The following is an 18,284-nucleotide window of genomic DNA, read 5'->3' on the forward strand; positions in this document are numbered from 1 at the left end:
GTTTGCTCACTACTCACCATAAGTTTAGTAGGAATATAACACGGTTTGTTATAATTATCATTATTGCGCTTCTGTGAAGATTCTACTTTCGCAGAGTTGTTGTTGCCACCCGTAATATCAAAAGAAGTCAAGACATGATTCTGCACTGTATACTAAAAAATTCGTAAAGAAATAAAATCATTCTGCACTCGAAACACAGATATATATGTCATGTTAACATACGTACATATCTTTGCCTCTCTGGAGAGTCGTCGTCTTCATCGTCGTTTTTCTTTTTGTTTTCGTCTTTGTTGTTGCATTCAGCCGGTTGATTAGTGACTCTCTAGGCGCCCATAAATGAAGTGTGTGTCTAAAGTCACCATCATCAAAGCAATCATAGCAAGGCATTCGAGATGGTTGTATGGTCATCAAAATAACAAATGCTGTAAACAGAGTTTAATATTAGGCAACAAATGGTGTTCCTGCAGGGGGACATTCTCCTCCAGCAGCGGTGGTGGTTGGCTGTTCCTGTCATCTTTTCTGATAGCTCTCAGATCGACAATGGCTTCCTCCCAGAAGCTCCGGCTAGCATCTTGTGGCTCTGATCTCCTCCAGAACACGTCGCCGCCTCGCCTCCCTTTTTCTCCGGCGGAAATGTCTTTGCTCGGAATTTTAGTGTACCGCCCAACATAGCCGAATTGACAAAACTCTTCATGGAAATCATTTGAAAAAACATTGCAGTTTTGGTACTGAAAAACCAATGGGAGGAGGTGCCACTTATGCTGAAAAGGAGAAAACATAGTGAAGAACAGTCCCAACGAGTAATCGCCCAAGGGCAAGAAGGAGAAATATTCTTCAAATGAGATTTTAAGTTCTTCTCCGTCAATCTGATCATTCTCAGCCGATGTTTACTTTTGTTATCAGTTTACTTTTCTAGTTTAGGAGTGAAAGAAACAACTTGGTATAAATGTGTGATATTAGACTTTATTTTGATTTCATATTACTTCTCCGTTCCCAAGTATTAATGTGATTTCTAATTTTAATATTTAATAATCTTTGATTTGATTGGGTATTGTTGTCAGGTATTTCAATTAGATTAAGATTAATTGCTAAATTAAATTAGACGTTCGTAATTACATTTTAATTTTGTTCAAGTAGCAACTAGTGGCGGACACCATTAGGAAATCACATAATCAATTCTAAACAAATCCGCATAGATAATTGTTAAATTGAATTAGGCTCTTCTAGTTTGCAAGAAGGTTTGGCTGGTAAATTCTTTGTTGCATCACTAGCGTTCTAGTTTAATTAAGAAAACAATTGACGGGGTACTTAGACTCTCGAAAAATTAAGAAAGAGTTGGTTATTAAGCGCGTGTCGGTAACTATAACTAATTGACAACGTTCTAGCCATGCAATAAATATTCCTACTTTCTAATCAGACGAATCATAGTATAGTAAGCAGGGTCGATCCACAGGGATTGGTTGATTTATTTTTTTTATTCACTATGATCAAATTAAGAGGGCGGTTTTCGGAGTTTAAATCTAATCCTAAACAAAATAAAAACAAATCAAGAAAATTTAAAAAATCAAGAAAAATAAAATAAATCAAGAACTTCAATACAAAATATTTTTGTAGTTAAAACTATCATTTAACAACAAAACTTTATTTTGTCGTTAAAAATAAATTATGTACTGCAAAATTAATTGTCGCAAAAATTTTTATGTTAGAAAATCTTGTTTTAATAGAAGAAGGGTTTTACCTAGAAAATCACTCATAGCTAAAACCATTTGGCTTAAAAAATATGCTTGTTTTTATAGCTAAAACTCTTTTATTATGAATTTTATTTTTATAGAAAAAGAGGTTTTATCTACGAAATCATATTTTCGTAGCCATATGTATTTTCTTAACTTCCATTATGAAAAACTTATCTTTTATTGCAAAAGTCAAATTTGTCACTAAAGGTCATACCAACACATGCGATATAGGCGACGAAACTCATTTCATCACAAAAACCTTTACGTCATGAATTCATTAGCTAAATTTGATTTCTTTTGTAGTGACCATCCGAATAGTGATTCAATATCATTTTCCCATTCTCACTCTAACAACCATAATCTTCATATTCTCACTCTTCGTCTATATCTCCTGACCCTATCGACGCGTGCTCTTTTGCGTTAGGTATATCGAATTGTGCATGTAATAGATTTATTTTTAGCGGTGTTTCTTTTTCAACTATTTCTTATGCTTAAATCATGGATCTCGTTTAGGAAAGGGAGTAGCGTGTGTGAGTTTACTTGTGATTTTATGGTTTTGTTCGGTTGAGGTTCTAGTGTATTTGATTGAGTTGTTTCTTTTGGGTGGCTGAGCCTCTATTTCATGTTGTAAACTTACGGTGAAATATTGTAATGAATATTTTCGTATTTGGTTTGATTTTAATCGATCTAGTCTTTCCTTGAATTTTTCCTACTAGTATTGGCTTGAAAAATGGTTAATCAATCTTTTGAAAACACTAAGGGTGTGTTTGTTTGTGAGTTTGGATTTTTGAATAGTAAAAAGTTGAATTTGAATAGTTTTTTGATGTGATATAAATAGAAATTGATATGATGTTTTGAATTTAAAATAAATTTGTAGAATAATATAAAAAAATAAAAGAATTGTTTGATACGATACTTTTTAAGAAAAAAAAAAATCGTAATAGTAAATACTTTACGGTGAAACACACAACCTAAGTATTGTTCTGCATAATAGTGTTCATGTCTTATGAAAGAAATTCTACAATTAATTTTCTATTGTAATTGTGCATAATTCATCACCCTAATACATCATAACATAATTGAAATTGTTGAGTAGAGAAAGAATTGACACACTCAATAATCTCAACATGTTCTTTCTATATATATATATTATATAAATAATATTAAAAAAATAGTGATTAAATAAAAAAAATACGAAAATAAACTTGTCAAAAACTATGTATATAGAGGAATATATTTATAGATATATAGGAAATATAAATAGTAAATTACAAGAAATTAACTAAAAAAAATTAGTAAGCGTCAACCAAGAAGAATCTAGAACAAAGTTGTTCTAGAAACATCTGTGTGGTGCTATAAAAACAAGTGTATTGAGTAAGTGAAAAATATACAAAAATGATGAGTGTCAGATAGGGTTTATTAGAAAATATATTTCAATTTTTTTTTTTAAGATTTAAATCATCTGTCGTTGTTCTTTCATTCCTACCCATCAATTGTATACAAGTTCCGATTTGGCAGCAGATCCAATTCTAATTTTCTTTGAGACTCGATTAGGACTACAACTATGGATGGTAACGAGAGTATTCTTCATTCATCTGGGCGGAGGCTTTGGGGATGAATCGACATCTACATCTGCTGCCCACGATTGCTGCTTCCAGGGTTCGTATATGTATATATATATATGACTGACTGACTAATCATCTCTCTCTTTCTACTTTCTTAATTATGTAATTGTTGTTAATATATCAGATAAAGTCGATCTGATACAAAAGAAAGGAGAGGTACTCTCAAGTGAGAGGGAAGAAAAGGAAAACAAGAATTCGAATGGCTTAGGCAAGGAGGAAGCAAATCTCCAGTATTTATAAGAGCATACGTGAGATACATAATGGTTAACACTAGAAATAGCGTCTCGAGAAGTAGTGTCTCTCAGCGTAGCACCCTCTTGGACAATGAGGTGATTAACCTATCTTTTGTTGTAGATTTTAGTTTTTTATATTATGTAAATAAAGGCCTCAAAATGATTTCCTAACCTAAGAGTTTTCTTACTTTCAGATACTAGAATCCAGAAAGTTTGTTGAACAAGATTCAGAAATTCAATGGAGTCTAATGCCTCTTGGGTGCGTGGTAAGAAACGTCTACCGGCTTGGCATTTCGGTGATCATGTCGAGGTGCAAGGTGTTGCGAGGTTCATGTATATCCAATACTATGATGTTATCAATGCCGGAGAGCCTCAGAAAGTCGAGGTAGCACAGACACTAAGCTTTTCATCATATAGAGTTTTAACTGGGATCTGATATGGTTCCATTCATGTAGATTTTGCAGCAATGTGTTCCAAGGGAAAGAGAAGCATTATCAGTCATTACAGAATTACCATCAGTTATAATTCAAAAGAAAATCATATGGATTTTAATAAAGTCCCAGAAGAGTAAGTTTTATTTTCGAGAATTACATGAGTTTATATACAATCATCAATTTATCTCTCACTTTCCCATCGATATATATATATATCTACAGGGATGTCAAGGAAGAGAATAGAGGAAGTGCGAAAAGAAAGAAAAAGGGAAGGAGGTAAATAGCGTGAGCCTAAAATTATCATAAAAGGGAAGCGGGAAGTAGGAATTAGCTTTCGATGAGAGGTACAAGATCTTAATATACTCAGGTCTTAAAGTGAATGAATGGGGATCATACACAGCCTTTTGTTTCTTCTTAAGTGATAAATCGAGTCTTTTATTTTGGGAGAATGAAAATGATATCTGTTTCATGGCAGATCCAAGCTTCAATTTCCGAGACTTTTGGTCGCCAATCGGAAGCTCTATGGAAGAAAATGGCAACAACCAATGGAGCATTGACTTCAGCTGCAGGAAGTCAGGCCAACAACCAAAATCTGAGGCGTGGAAGAAACACTCGAAGCGCTGAACGCAGCGGATCGGTGCAGAGGAAGAATCTGCCAATCGGCTGATGGACACCACCACCGCTCTCATATTGTTGAATCAATCTCTTTAGAGCAGCGAATGTTTTTGCTTTTCTTGAATCTGCTAGATTGATGTTCTATATCCTAATATATGTTGAGTGGCTTTTTTATAATTTGGTGTTTTATATAGTTCGGATAACGGTTTTTTTTTCCAAAACCTCATTATGTGATTCCATTAAAAATGATTGGTTGCATTAGATAGTTTCCCTGTTTTGTCTTTTTTTGATCTGACTCATTGTTTCGTTTGACGGCATGCCGTGAATGACGCAGCAGTGTTGTTAACAGCATTTATCCAGAAATATGTATATAATGCTTTCATACAAAGCAGCATAACCGTTGGAAATAAGTCGATGCAGTATAGTCTTTGCTTGTAGCCTGATGAATTACATTTGTGTTCACTTTAGTTAGCCTGTATTGAAATTTAATAGAAGGCTTATTATATCAAAGCACCTTACTTGAAATGATGATGATGACATTAATTCAGAGATTTTTCTTTAGCATTATTATTTTAATTTTGTATTAGTAATGAATGCCTTATCTCTGTGTTACAAATTTTTGGGACAAGGTTGTCATATTTCCTTCGATCAGGTATGTGTTATCATGCTATACTAAAATTAATAGAAATATGGTCTACAACAAATGCAGTCTTTAACCTATATAGCTCCTTAGACTAAATAAAAAGCATGGAAGCTGTTTTGGATAGGCACACGAGCAAATGCATTTTTTCTAAAAATTTGAACGACACATGAAACTAAACTAATAGTGGCGATGATGTGTTTTGATTGTAATGGTGTTGATACTTAGTATTAGTCATGATTGTGCTCTTTTATATAGCACAACACCTTGTTAATAGCTCCTGTGCGGCCTATCAGTATTATTGATTAATCTTATGATCTCATTAAAAATATGTACGCTTCACTTTTTTCTGAACAGATAAGAGATAGGAAAGCGGTCTTCTTATGCCCCAGAAAAAAATGTATCGACATGATATGATGGAGTCTACCGGATAGAAAAACAATCAAGACATGGTTCCTTTATCCCCTTAAAATGTTGGAGAAAACAGGGAAACCTTTTTCCATTCTACTGCATGCTTTTCTTCTTAGTAGCAATTTCCCATCTTGTAAACCTGTATTGTTACTTGAGGGGCTCATAGTCTACAAATATTTGTTGTGAGATATTGCGACAATGAACCACCCTGGACAAGGTTATGGGTCTTGCCAGTGTGGTGCTACTATGTTATATCATATATGTAACATTTCTATTGATTCAACCATGTACTGGTTCTGGCAGTGATCGGCCAACATCTTTGCCAGCCACGCAGAACTAAATAAAGCAATTGATATGTTTGAAAGGAAGGATAGTCGATCATGGGATTTGTTAGGAAATAAACTTGTTTTGGTATAATTTAATTTAGTGCAGTAATTTTATGTAATATATGTTCCTTGTTTAGAAAATAAATTAGAGGATAGACTTTCCCTTATTTCCCGTATTCGAGGTAGATGGATGAGTCAATAATTGAGAGGATTTTATGTAAATCAATGACGGGGATTTTCAGCCCAGCGATGCGATTGAGAGAATAACGATTATCCAGCCCTATTTTTTACTCTGTTTTGCTTACAACCGTAAAATTGATTTTTCAACAAAGTGGTATAAGAGCATAGACGATCCAAGCCACAAAGATGATGAATGGAATGCTTCCCTTCCGGTTCCCAAAACTTACAAAGGACAATTATGATAATTGGTGCATAAGGATGAAGGCACTATTGGGTTCCCAAGATATGTGTGGGAGATCGTCTATAATGGGTACGAACAGCCTGCCAAAGATGAGACATTGTCTGCAAAAAAGAAGGAAGCACTGTAGAAATCGAAGAAGAAAGATCAACAAACACTTCCATAATTCATATGTGCTTGGATGAATCGATGTTTGAGAAGATCTCGTCTGCGGGAAGTGAAAAAGAGGCCTGGGAAATATTGAGTAATTCGTTCAAGGGGAAGGAGAAAGTAATCAAGGTACGGAGACTTGTGATGAAGAAGGGAGTTCGTTGAAAAATATTTCAATAGAGTTCGGGTTGTGGTAAACTAACTTAAGAGATACAATGAGAAAATTGACGATATTCAAGTGATTGAAAAAATACTTCGGTCGTTAACCCCGAAGTTCGATTATGTGGTCACTGCGATTGAAGAATCGAAAAACCTGGAAGAACTTTCAGCCGATTAGTTGTGGGTTCGTTGCAAGCCCACGAAGAGAGGATGAGTACTCGAGTTGAGCCACCAACCAAAATGTTGCAGACCACTTTAAACTTGATTAAAAGAGAGGATTCGCAAGAGTCTGTTGGAAACCAAAGGGGCTGTAGCAGATTTTTGGAGGACGAGGTCATGGATGGTCACGTGGAAATTTTGGTAGAGGAAGAGGAGGACAAAATACTCCACATGGGGAAAGAGCTGGTTCAAAATCAGCGACATAATTTTCGTGGAAGAGCAGGTCGATTTTAGGGTGGTCGAGGAACAAAATCTCATGTCCAATGTTTTAACTGTCAAAAGTTTGGTCATTTTGCTACTGAATGTAGACAAAATCCATGGAGAGAAGAGAAGGTCAATTATGCCGAAGCTATAATAGAGAAATTGAAGGAAGCTACTCTGTTATTGACTTGTGATGGAGAGGAGAAAAAGGAATATCACTCCTGGTTTCTTGATTCGGGTGCAAGCGACCATACGGCGGGAAATAAAGATTTGTTCTACAATCTTGATGAATCGATGAGAGGAAATATTTCTTTTGGAGATAAGTTAAAGTTCCAGTCATGGGAAATGTGATATCCTTATTAAGTTGAAAAATGACAATCATGATTTCAACTCCGATGTTTATTATGTCCCTGCATTGAAAACAAATATTTTTGAGTGACGATGAGTGAGCAGGGACTGATTATGACAAATAAGTAAGGAATGTTGATTGCAAAAGTCCCAATGTCAGACAAATAAGATATTCGTGTTGAAGATCAATTATGATAATCCCAAATGCTTGAAGCGTTTCTGGATGATGTATCATGGCTATGGCATCTCTGATTAGGACCCCTGAATTTTGACGGACTGAAGTTGCTATCCAAGAAAAGACTGGTTTATGGTTTGCCATCTATACAACATTCTAATCAAATTTGTGATGGTTGTATGTATGACAAACAATCCCGAAAGAGCTTTCCCAAGGAGGCCTTTATGAAAACCTCTCGGAAGCTTGAATTGGTGCATGCTGACATATGTGGTCCAATCAAGCCAAGTTCATCTGGAGGTAACAAGTATTTCTTGTGTTTATCGATGATTTTACAAGAAAGACTTGGGTTTATGTTTTGAAGGAGAAATCAGAAGCATTTTCGGCATTTAAAAAATTCAAAGCCCTCGTAGAGAATGAAAGTGGTTTTCAACTTAAGGCTATAAGTGTTAAAACAGAATTTTGCCCAATAATAAATTTCTTATTCCTGGAACCCGACTTAAAATAGAGTACAAAGCAAAAAGAAAAATAAAATTATAATTAAATATCTACCACTAATTGCAACCTAAATTATGGGATTACAATAATTCAAAATTTTAAATTTTATTATTTGGATAACGCCCTTTCACTACAAGAAATTTCGTTACTAAATTCATTTTTTCTGTTACTAATGATATTAGAGACGGAATTAGAGATGGAATTACGTTAGCTACGTGAACTTTAGGAACGGAATTCCGTTACAAATATACTAATTTTTTTGTAGTGTTTATTTCTCCCATAATATTTATCAACCAAAATTAACTCGTATCAATTCCCTCCTTAATTTCGTCAATTAGAATTAATATCTATCAATCTCCCCCCTAATTCTGAGTTGCACCTTCCATGTTTTCAACATGCATAAGCTCCCTCATTTCAATGAACTTCACTCTTGGTAACGGTTTTGTCAAGATGTCCACCTTTTGTTGATCACCACTCACATGCTCAACATTGATAATATCATTCTCGACACATTCACGCATGAAGTGAAACTTTGTGTCGATATTTTTGCTTCTACCGTGGAAAACAGGGTTCTTCATGAGGGATATCGTTGATTTGTTATCCACGAGCAACTTTACATTTCGACCTTCCCATCCAGTTAAGTCTTTGAGTAGATTTCTCAACCATATCGCTTGACATGCCGCCAAAGTTGCTGCCATAAACTCAGATTCACACGAGGATAGCGCCATTGTACGTTGTTTTTCAAAGGACCATGTAATTGGCTTTCCTGCGAAATAAAAAAGTCCCTGTTGTCCCCTTTCTACCATCCAGATTCATGCCAAAACTGCTATCCCTATATCCAATTAGCTTTCCATCTCCTCCCCTTCGATAGAATAGGCCATAATTCATTGTATTTGCGTCACTGCTTGTAAGTGACTTGCTTTTGGGGACTGCATGTATCTGCTAACCACTCCAACTGAATACGCAAGGTCGGGTCTAGTGTGAAGCAAGTAACGCAAACTTCCAATGAGCCGTCGGTAGTATGTGGCATCGACGGGAACACCACCATCATCTTTCATCAAATTGATCTTCGGTTCCATTGGCCACTTCGAAGAATTACAGTCACTCATTCCAGCTAAATGAAGTACCTTCTTTTCATAACCTCCTTTGCTAATTTTGATTCCCCGACTTATCTTGATGGACTTCTATTCCAAGATAGTAAGACAATTTTCCCAAATTTGCTCATTTCAAACAATTTGCACATCCTGTGTTTGAAAGATTTAATCAGCTCTTCACTTGTCCCAGTAACTAAGTCATCAACATAGACCCCAACAATCATCATAGCCTCTCCTTTTTTAAATTTGTAGACTGCATGTTCTTGTGGACGCAGAACAAATCCCAAATCCTTAAGTGATTTCTCGAAGCGAATATTCCATGACCTCGGTGCTTGCCTCTAACCATAGAGTGCCTTCTTTAATCCATAAACCTTGTGTTCATTACCTGCAATGATAAAACCCTCTGAGGAGACATAAACCTCTTCCTGCAAGTCGCCATTTAAAAATGCCAATTTTACGTCAAGATGGTGAAGTTACCATCTTTCCTTAGCTGCTAATGCTAACAACATTCAAATTTTTTCCACCCGTGCCATGGGTGCAAAGACTTCTTTGAAATCCACCCCCTCTCGCTGCACATATGTAATACCCCGATTTTGGAATGTATAAAATAATATTATTATAGCAAATAAATATTTTTATAATATTTTAAGATCAAGAAATTAATATTCTGGAATAAATCTTATTCCTATTTTATATATTGATTATGATTAAAAAGACGGTTAAACGGATAAATATCAATAAAGATAAATATAAAATATAATATATATATAATAATAAGTGATGATAATAATGATACGGATGGACGATGATAATAATCTTAATAATAACTTTTACTAATAATAATAATAATATAATATAATATAATATATAATAATAATAATAATAATATAATTATATATATAAATCAATCTTACCTGCGAAGGAAGGAAGCAGAAGAAAAGCAGGGAAAGAAGAAGAAAAGAAGAAAGAAAAAAAAACGGAAAGAAAAAGAAAAGAAGAAAGAAAAAGAAAGGAAGAAACAAAAAGATTTAGCCGTCCGATTTCGATTCCGACTTCGGTATTGTGTTCCTTGTTATACGTAGAATTTAATTATGGATTTTAATATGAATTTAGATATTGAAGATACTAAATTAAAAATTCTTCAAAAAATTCATAATCGGCTATTTGGCTATTTAATCGATTAAGTTCTTTAGCTAATAGCCTATTCGTAGTTCTAGCATTATATTATGAGAATTTCGTATCGATCCGAGTCGAATTGAAAACGGCAGTGAATTTCACCTGCCTGTTTATTCATATCTTTAAGTATTTCTATTTAATAATCGGGCGATATAAATAGTAGGAGGTATAAGAGTTTTATAGCTAGAATATCGTATTCTACTAAATATAAAAGTTTGAAACCCAACGAGCTAATTATAGAAATTAGCTTTTGAATAAGCAGGTAGTTCGTATGAATAAGCATATAGCTCAGCTGATTTGAGTAAATAATGGGGCAGGTGTACGTTGGAGGAGATTCGGGTGAGATTACAAATGCTAAGAAGTGTTGACAAGAGGTAAACAGTAAGAAATCAAATCCAATTTTAAGAAATTAGGTATGCATGTTGCATGCGATTTTGATTAATATGTTAATGTGATATTATGTGAATCATTTTGTCAGTGCATGTATATATTTATATATATATGTGTGCGTATGCATGTGGGAGACTTCACGATTCATGATATTTGATATACGCATTTGATCGCGTACGTGAATTTATGAAAATGAGGATAGGTGAGCGGTCTCACCAGCCTTTCGGTAAATTCACTTATTTGACATGATGCACACATATTGCACGGTTTATCAGATATGTTTTATGGATCTATCGTTTAGTCACCGTGTGCGGTAGTGCTAGGCGAGGGCATCATCTGGGTTAGGATATTTGACCCCGATGTACCGTAACACTTTGGCGATAGTGGACGATAGTAGTCGGACAACTAGGTGACTTAGTCGCATGGTCATTCACGGATTAGACCCATTGTAGTTGAGACGTATTTGGTCTAATCATTCATGTTTGGTGTTATTCCAGTCATTGAAGTAGCTACTAATGAGGTCTACCGTTAGTTTAGGATCATATGCCAAACTCCAAACGTGATCTCGTTAGGGCGCGCGAGGAGGAGTAGAGTTTCCGGGTTTCCCTTGGGTGATTACAGGTTGCACGGATTCTACTACATTACACGGGATAGGGCTAGTCAGTAGGGGTCCTATCTTCGCTATCATAGACTATGGGGCGTCTTGTGGTTAATGGCGACAACGTTCGGCTATCCATGTATTGATTGTGAGAGTCATATGGTGGGTAGATGGGAGTGACCGGATGACCGTTATATTACTACGGGTTTACTGAGCTTGAGGTCCTTCCTTGAGCTGAGGATTTTCCGGCTATTTATTGATGATGGTCTAGTAAGCTTGTTATTGAGGGGCCGAGGGGACGTCTCGGGATATAGAAAGACGTGCTGAGTGAGTGAACTTACGTCTATTGTATTATATGTAAATTTTTAACCGGAAAAACCTCTTGTTAAGGGGTGTGTTTTGTAAATATTTATAAATAAGATTTGTTATATAATAATGTGTTTTTATGGTTAATTTTAGCCTTAACACTGTATTGTGGGACCCGAAGTAGGAGATGACCCATGATGCAGTGTGGCGGTAGCATTTCCAGTATGAGCCAACTGGGGGTGTTACAAGTTGGTATCAGAGCCTAGGTTTGGTAGATTTTGGCTCTTTGGATTAGAAAGATTTTGAAAATAATGATGATATTGAATTGGTTTGGCGAGGTTTGGGTTTTGTGGGTGCATTCATGTTAATGTGGTTTATGCTTTAATGTTATATTTGGTTTAGTTGTGTTGCTGAGTTGATATTGAATCAGGGAAGTCGGGGGGCAGTATGTCGAATTCTCGAGGTGATGGTTTACGTAGATCTATTCGAGTCCCAGAGCTAGATCCTTCGTCTGATGAGTCACAATATCTTGTGCCAAAGCATGTACTAATAGAGGCACCTAGTCAGGATTTCTTCCGGCAATTTATGGCTGCAATGATGCCTCAACAGAGGAGTTTTATTGATGCTGTGATGCGGGATAACCCACCAACATATTCTGGTTCCGTAGAGCCTGGAGTTCTTGAGTTCTGGGTTGAGAAGATGGAAAAGATATTTCGTGTTGTTCAGGTTCCACCAGATCAACGAGCCAATATCGGGGCTTATTTCTTGGATGGTCGAGCAAATCAGTGGTGGTTAGGTGAGGAAGCTGTGGCAGTGGACCAAGTGGATATGACTTGAGATGAGTTCAAAGCAAAATTAAAAGCTAGGTTTATACCGTCTCATGTTCGAAAGCAAAGAAGCAAGGGGAGCAGCAATTGCAAAATATTCCTCTGATTCGAGATTTTCCTGATGTATTTCTTGATGATATTCCTGGTATGCCACCAGCTCGTGATGTAACACCCCCAGTTGGCTCATACTGGAAATGTTACCGCCACACTGCATCATGAGGTCGTCACCTCCTACTTCGGGCCCCACAATACAGTGTTAAGGCTAAAATTACCATAAAAGCGCATTATTTATATAAGATAATCTGATTTATAAATATTTACAAAACACACCCCTTAACAAGAGGTTTTTTTTCCGGTTAAAAATTTACATATAATACAATAGACGTAAGTTCACTCACTCAGCCCATCTTTCTATATCTCGAGACGTCCCCTGTCTCGGATGTGCCATGCATACCTGAAACAAATAGTTTCGTAGAAGCAGTCCAGAATTAATTCCATTTTAAGAATTAACGTGAAATATGTCATTTCACACCTTTTTAAAATAAATTCTAATTCCCGTTAATCATAAAATACGTGTCATGTCATGCCAATAGTGAAATGATGCAATACAGATATCAAACTCGACAACAATGCACACTCACATATGTGTATATCCGCCAAAGCGAGCAGCCGGAATAACCTCGGCTCCATAATCATAGGCTCACTACATCTGTCTAAGTGAGCAGCTGGAATACCCTCGGCCCCGTAATAACAAGCTCACTAGACCATCATCAATAAATAGCCGGAAAATCCTCGACTCAAGGAAGGATTTGATAAACCCATAATAATGTAACGGTCATCCGGTCACTTCCATATACCCACCATACCACTCCCACAATCAATACATGGATAGCCGAAAGTTGTCGCCATTAACCACAAGACACCCCATAGTCTGTGATAACGAAGATAGGACCTCCGCTGACTAGCCCTATCCCGTGTAATGTAGTAGAATCCGCGCAACCTGGAATCACCCAAAGGGAAACCCGGAAACTCTACTCCTCCTCGCGTGCCCTAACGAGATCACGTTTGGAGTTTGGCATATGATCCTAAACTACCGGTAGACCTCACTAGTAGCTACTCCAATGAGTGGAACAACACCAAACACGAATGATTAGACCAAAATACGTCTCAACTACCATGGGTCTAATCCCTGAATGACCGTGCGACTAAGTCACCCAGTTGTCCGACTACTATCGTCCACTATCGCCAAAGTGTTACGGTACATCGGGGTCGAATATCCTAACCCCAGATAATGCCCTCGCCTAGCACTACCGCATACGGCGACTAGACGATAGATCCATAAATCATATCCGATAAACTGTGCAATATGTGTGCAACATGCCAAATAAGTGAAGTTACCGAAAATGGCTGGTGAGACAGCTCACCTATCATCCTTTTCATAAATTCACCAATGCGATCAAATACGTATATCAAATATCATAAACCGTGAAGTCTCCCACATGCATACACACACATATATATAAATATATACATGCACTGACAAAATGATTCACATAATATCACACTAACATATTAATCAGAATCGCACGCAATATGCATACCTAATTTCTCAATATTAGATTTAATTCCCTACTGCTTACCTCTTGCCGACACTCCCTAGCTTTCGCAATTTCACCCAATCTCTTCCAACATACACCTGTTCCATTATTTACTCAATTCAGCTGAGCTATATGCTTATTTATAGGAGCTACCTGCTTATTCAAAAGCTAATTTCTATAGTTAGCTCATTGGGTTTCTAACTTTTATATTTAGTAGACTACGATATTCTAGCTATAAAACTCTTATACCTCATAATATTTATATCGCCCGATTATTAAATAAAATTACTTAAAGATATGAATAAACATGCAGGTGCAGTACACTGCCGTTTTCGATTCGACACGGATCGATACGAAATTCTCATAATATAATGCTAGGACTACGAATAGGCTATTAGCTAAAGAAATTCGTCGATTAAATAGACAAATAGCCAGTTATGAATTTTTTTAAGAATTTCTAATTTAATATCTTCAATATCTAAATTCATATTAAAATCCATAATTAAATTTTATGTATAACAAGAAATACAATACCGAAATCGGAATCGAAATCGAACGGCTAAATTTTTTTCTTTCTTATTTTCTTTTTCTCATTTCTTCTTCTTCGTGTTTCTTCCTCTGCCTTCCTTCGCTTCGCATGTAAGTTTGCTTGTTTTTCTTTACTTAATATTTATATTTATATTATATTATTCTATTATTATTATATATTATATTATATTATATTATACTATTATTAATGTTATTATTATTATTATTATAAACATCTTTATCCTCTTTATTTATTTATTATATTATATTATTAAATTATATATTATATTTTTATATTTATTCTTATCGATATTTATCCATTTAACAGTCTTTTCAATCATAATCAACATATAAAATATGAATAAGATTTATCCCAAAATATTAATTTTTTAATTCCAAAATATTATAAAAATATTTATTTGCTATAATAATATTATTTTATACACTCCAAAATCGGGGTATTACACGTGAGGTGGATTTTACTATTGATATTGTGTCAGACGCCGAGCCAGTATCAAGAGCCCCATATCACATGGCACCGTTAGAACTCGCTGAACTTAAATTGGAACTACAGGAATTACTGGATAAAGGTTACATTCGTCCTAGTACGTCGCCTTGGGGTGCTCCAATTTTATTTGTGAAAAAGAAAGATGGAAGCTTGAGGTTATGTATTGACTACCGAGGGCTGAATAAAGTAACGGTAAAGAACAAATATCCTCTTCCGAGAATTGATGATCTATTTGATCAACTGAGAGGTGCAAGTATATTCTCCAAGATTGACTTGAGGTTTGGATATTATCAACTAAGGGTTGCAGAGTATGATATTCCTAAGACAGCTTTAAGTACTAGATACGGCCATTATGAGTTTACGGTTATGTTCTTTGGCTTGACCAACGCCCCGGCTGCGTTTATGGATTTGATGAATCGAATTTTTCAACCATACCTTGATCAGTTTGTGGTGATATTTATCGATGATATCTTGGTATATTCTCCAGATAAAAAGACACATGCAAAACATTTGCGCGTGACCCTAAATACACTGCGTGCGAGGAAGTTATATGTCAAGTTATCCAAATGTGAGTTTTGGTTGAAAAAGGTTGCTTTCTTGAGGCATGTAGTTTCTGGTAAGGGTATCTCAGTAGATCCTTCTAAAGTTGCGGTAATCTCGGATTGGCCAAGACCTACCAATCAATCAGAAGTAAGAAGCTTTTTGGGTTTGGCAGGATATTACCGAAGATTAGTTCTTGATTTTTCGAAGATTGCGAAACCATTAACTAATTTTCTAAAGAAGAACGCAATGATTAATTGGGATCGTGAGTGTGAGTCCTCTTTCTTAGAATTGAAACATCGATTAATTTCAGCACCAGTCTTGGCTTTGCCAGTAGAGGGTGAGGATTTTGAAGTTTATAGTGATGCTTTAAAAAGGGGATTGGGACGCGTCTTTATGCAGAATCAAAGAGTTATTGCTTATGCGTAACGACAACTAAAACCTAACGAAGAGAATTATCCTACACATGACTTAGAGATGGCAGTAGTTGTGTTTGCTTTGAAGATTTGGAGGCACTATCTTTATGGTGCCCATTTTAGAATGTTTATTGACCATCAAAGTCTGAAATATATCTTCACCCAAAGAGAATTAAATTTAAGACAAAGAAGATGGTTAGAATTGATGAAGGATTATGATCTCGAAATTCTATATCATGAAGGCAAAGAAAATGTTGTAGCTGATGCCTTGAGTCGAAAACCAAGGCATAAGTAAGGTTCTATGTCAGTTGCCGATGAACAGTGTCAAGATTTAGCACGGATGGAAATTGAATTACTTGGACGGGGCATGACGCGGGGATATTTGCAAATGATGCAAGTTGAGCCTGAAATTTATGATCATATTAGAGCGGCTCAAATGGAAGATAATAAGATGGTCGAGCTAGCTATAAAAGTTCAGTGCGGTCAGACTCAAAACTTTAATATTGTTTCAGATGGGAGTCTTCGATTCCATGGGAGGTGGTGTATCCTGAAGGACCGAAGCGATTTGAAGGAGAAAATTATGAGTGAGGCTCATAATACACCATATTCAGTACATCCATGAGGGATTAAAATCTATCAAGACTTACGTCAACATTTTTGGTGGAAGGGCATGAAGAAGGATGTGTCCAAAGTTGTTGCACAATGCTTAAACTTCCAAAAGGTGAAAGCAGAACATCATAGACCGATGGGGTTGCTACAACCTTTAGAAGTTCCACTCTGGAAATGGGATTCTATTGAAATGGATTTTGTGACAGGACTTCCAAGGGTGAAGTCGGGAACATCTGCAATTTGGGCGATTATAGATAGATTGACCAAGTCAGCAGTGTTTATCCTAGTACGTATGACTTCGAGTATGTAGAAGTTGGCCAAATTATATGTTCATCATGTGGTGAAACGACACGGTATTCCTGAGGTAATCATATCAGATCGTGTGATCCATGTTTTGAATCTCGATTTTGGCAAAAATTGCAAGAAGCCTTTGGTACTCAGTTACATGTGAGTACTGCATTCCATCCAATGACTGATGGTCAATCAGAGCGAACTATCCGTATTCTGGAAGATATGCTAAGAGCTTGTGCAATAGAATTTCAAGGAAATTGGGAGGACCACTTGGATTTAGTGGAATTCTCATATAATAATAGTTATCAAACGAGTATTGGAATGGCTCCTTTTGAAGCTCTTTATGGACGAAAATGCAGGACTCCTTTAAGTTCGGATGACATGAGTGATCGACTGATATTAGGTCCAGAAATGATCGAAGAATCAAAAAATAAGATTCGAGTTATCAGGGAGAAGATGAAAATAGCTCAAGATCGTCAAAAACGTTATGCCGAGAAAGCCTGACATGAACGTCAATTTCAAACGTCTTGGTAAAAGTATCTCCAATGAAAGGTATTAGAAGATTTGGAATTAACGGAAAATTGAGTCCGCGCTATGTTGGACACTATGAAATCCTCGATCGAGTTAGAAATTGGGCTTATCGGTTAGCACTTCCTAATTGCATGGAACGAATTCATAATGTGTTCCATGTATCACAGCTTCGTAGGTATGTCGCAGATCCTTCTCATATTTTATCTCCCGATGAGTTAGAGCTAAATGAGGATCTTTCGTATGAGGAAGTGCCTCTTTGGATCATGGACACAAAGATTCGAACTATGAGGAACCGAGATATTCGTATGGTGAAGGTAATATGGTCCCGGCATGGAGTAGAAGAGGCCACGTGGGAAATAGAACAAGAGATGTTCAAAGCATACCCACATTTGTTTAATTAAGTAGTGTTGTTATGTGTTTGAGTTTAGATTTCGGGGACGAAATCTTTTAAGGGGGATTGAATTGTAATACCCCGATTTTGGAATGTATAAAATAATATTATTATAGCAAATAAATATTTTTATAATATTTTGGGATCAAGAAATTAATATTCTGGAATAAATTTTATTCGTATTTTGTATATTGATTATGATTGAAAAGACTGTTAAACAGATAAATATTGATAAGAATAAATATAAAATATAATATATATAATAATATAATAATAATAAGTGATGATAATAATGATAT

General features: G+C 35.9%; 1 protein-coding gene and 1 long non-coding RNA gene across 2 annotated transcripts; both read left to right on the forward strand.

Annotated features, from left to right (window-relative positions):
* Nucleotides 1-3,871: 3,871 nt before the first annotated feature.
* Nucleotides 3,872-4,707, forward strand: LOC127241123 (uncharacterized). The gene is made up of 4 exons (XR_007836460.1): nt 3,872-3,976; nt 4,047-4,158; nt 4,248-4,369; nt 4,501-4,707. It is a non-coding gene; the product is annotated as an uncharacterized LOC127241123 (long non-coding RNA).
* A 12,901-nt stretch (nt 4,708-17,608) lies between these two features.
* LOC127240902 (uncharacterized) lies at nt 17,609-17,995 on the forward strand. The gene has a single exon (XM_051259753.1). It carries the CDS (start codon nt 17,609-17,611, stop codon nt 17,993-17,995), a length of 387 nt encoding a protein of 128 aa, XP_051115710.1.
* The last annotated feature ends 289 nt before the right edge of the window (nt 17,996-18,284 follow it).

This window comes from Andrographis paniculata, unplaced genomic scaffold (genome assembly GCF_009805555.1).
Source record: "Andrographis paniculata isolate CXL003 unplaced genomic scaffold, ASM980555v1 Contig80END, whole genome shotgun sequence".
Classification (NCBI taxonomy): Eukaryota; Viridiplantae; Streptophyta; class Magnoliopsida; order Lamiales; family Acanthaceae; genus Andrographis; species Andrographis paniculata.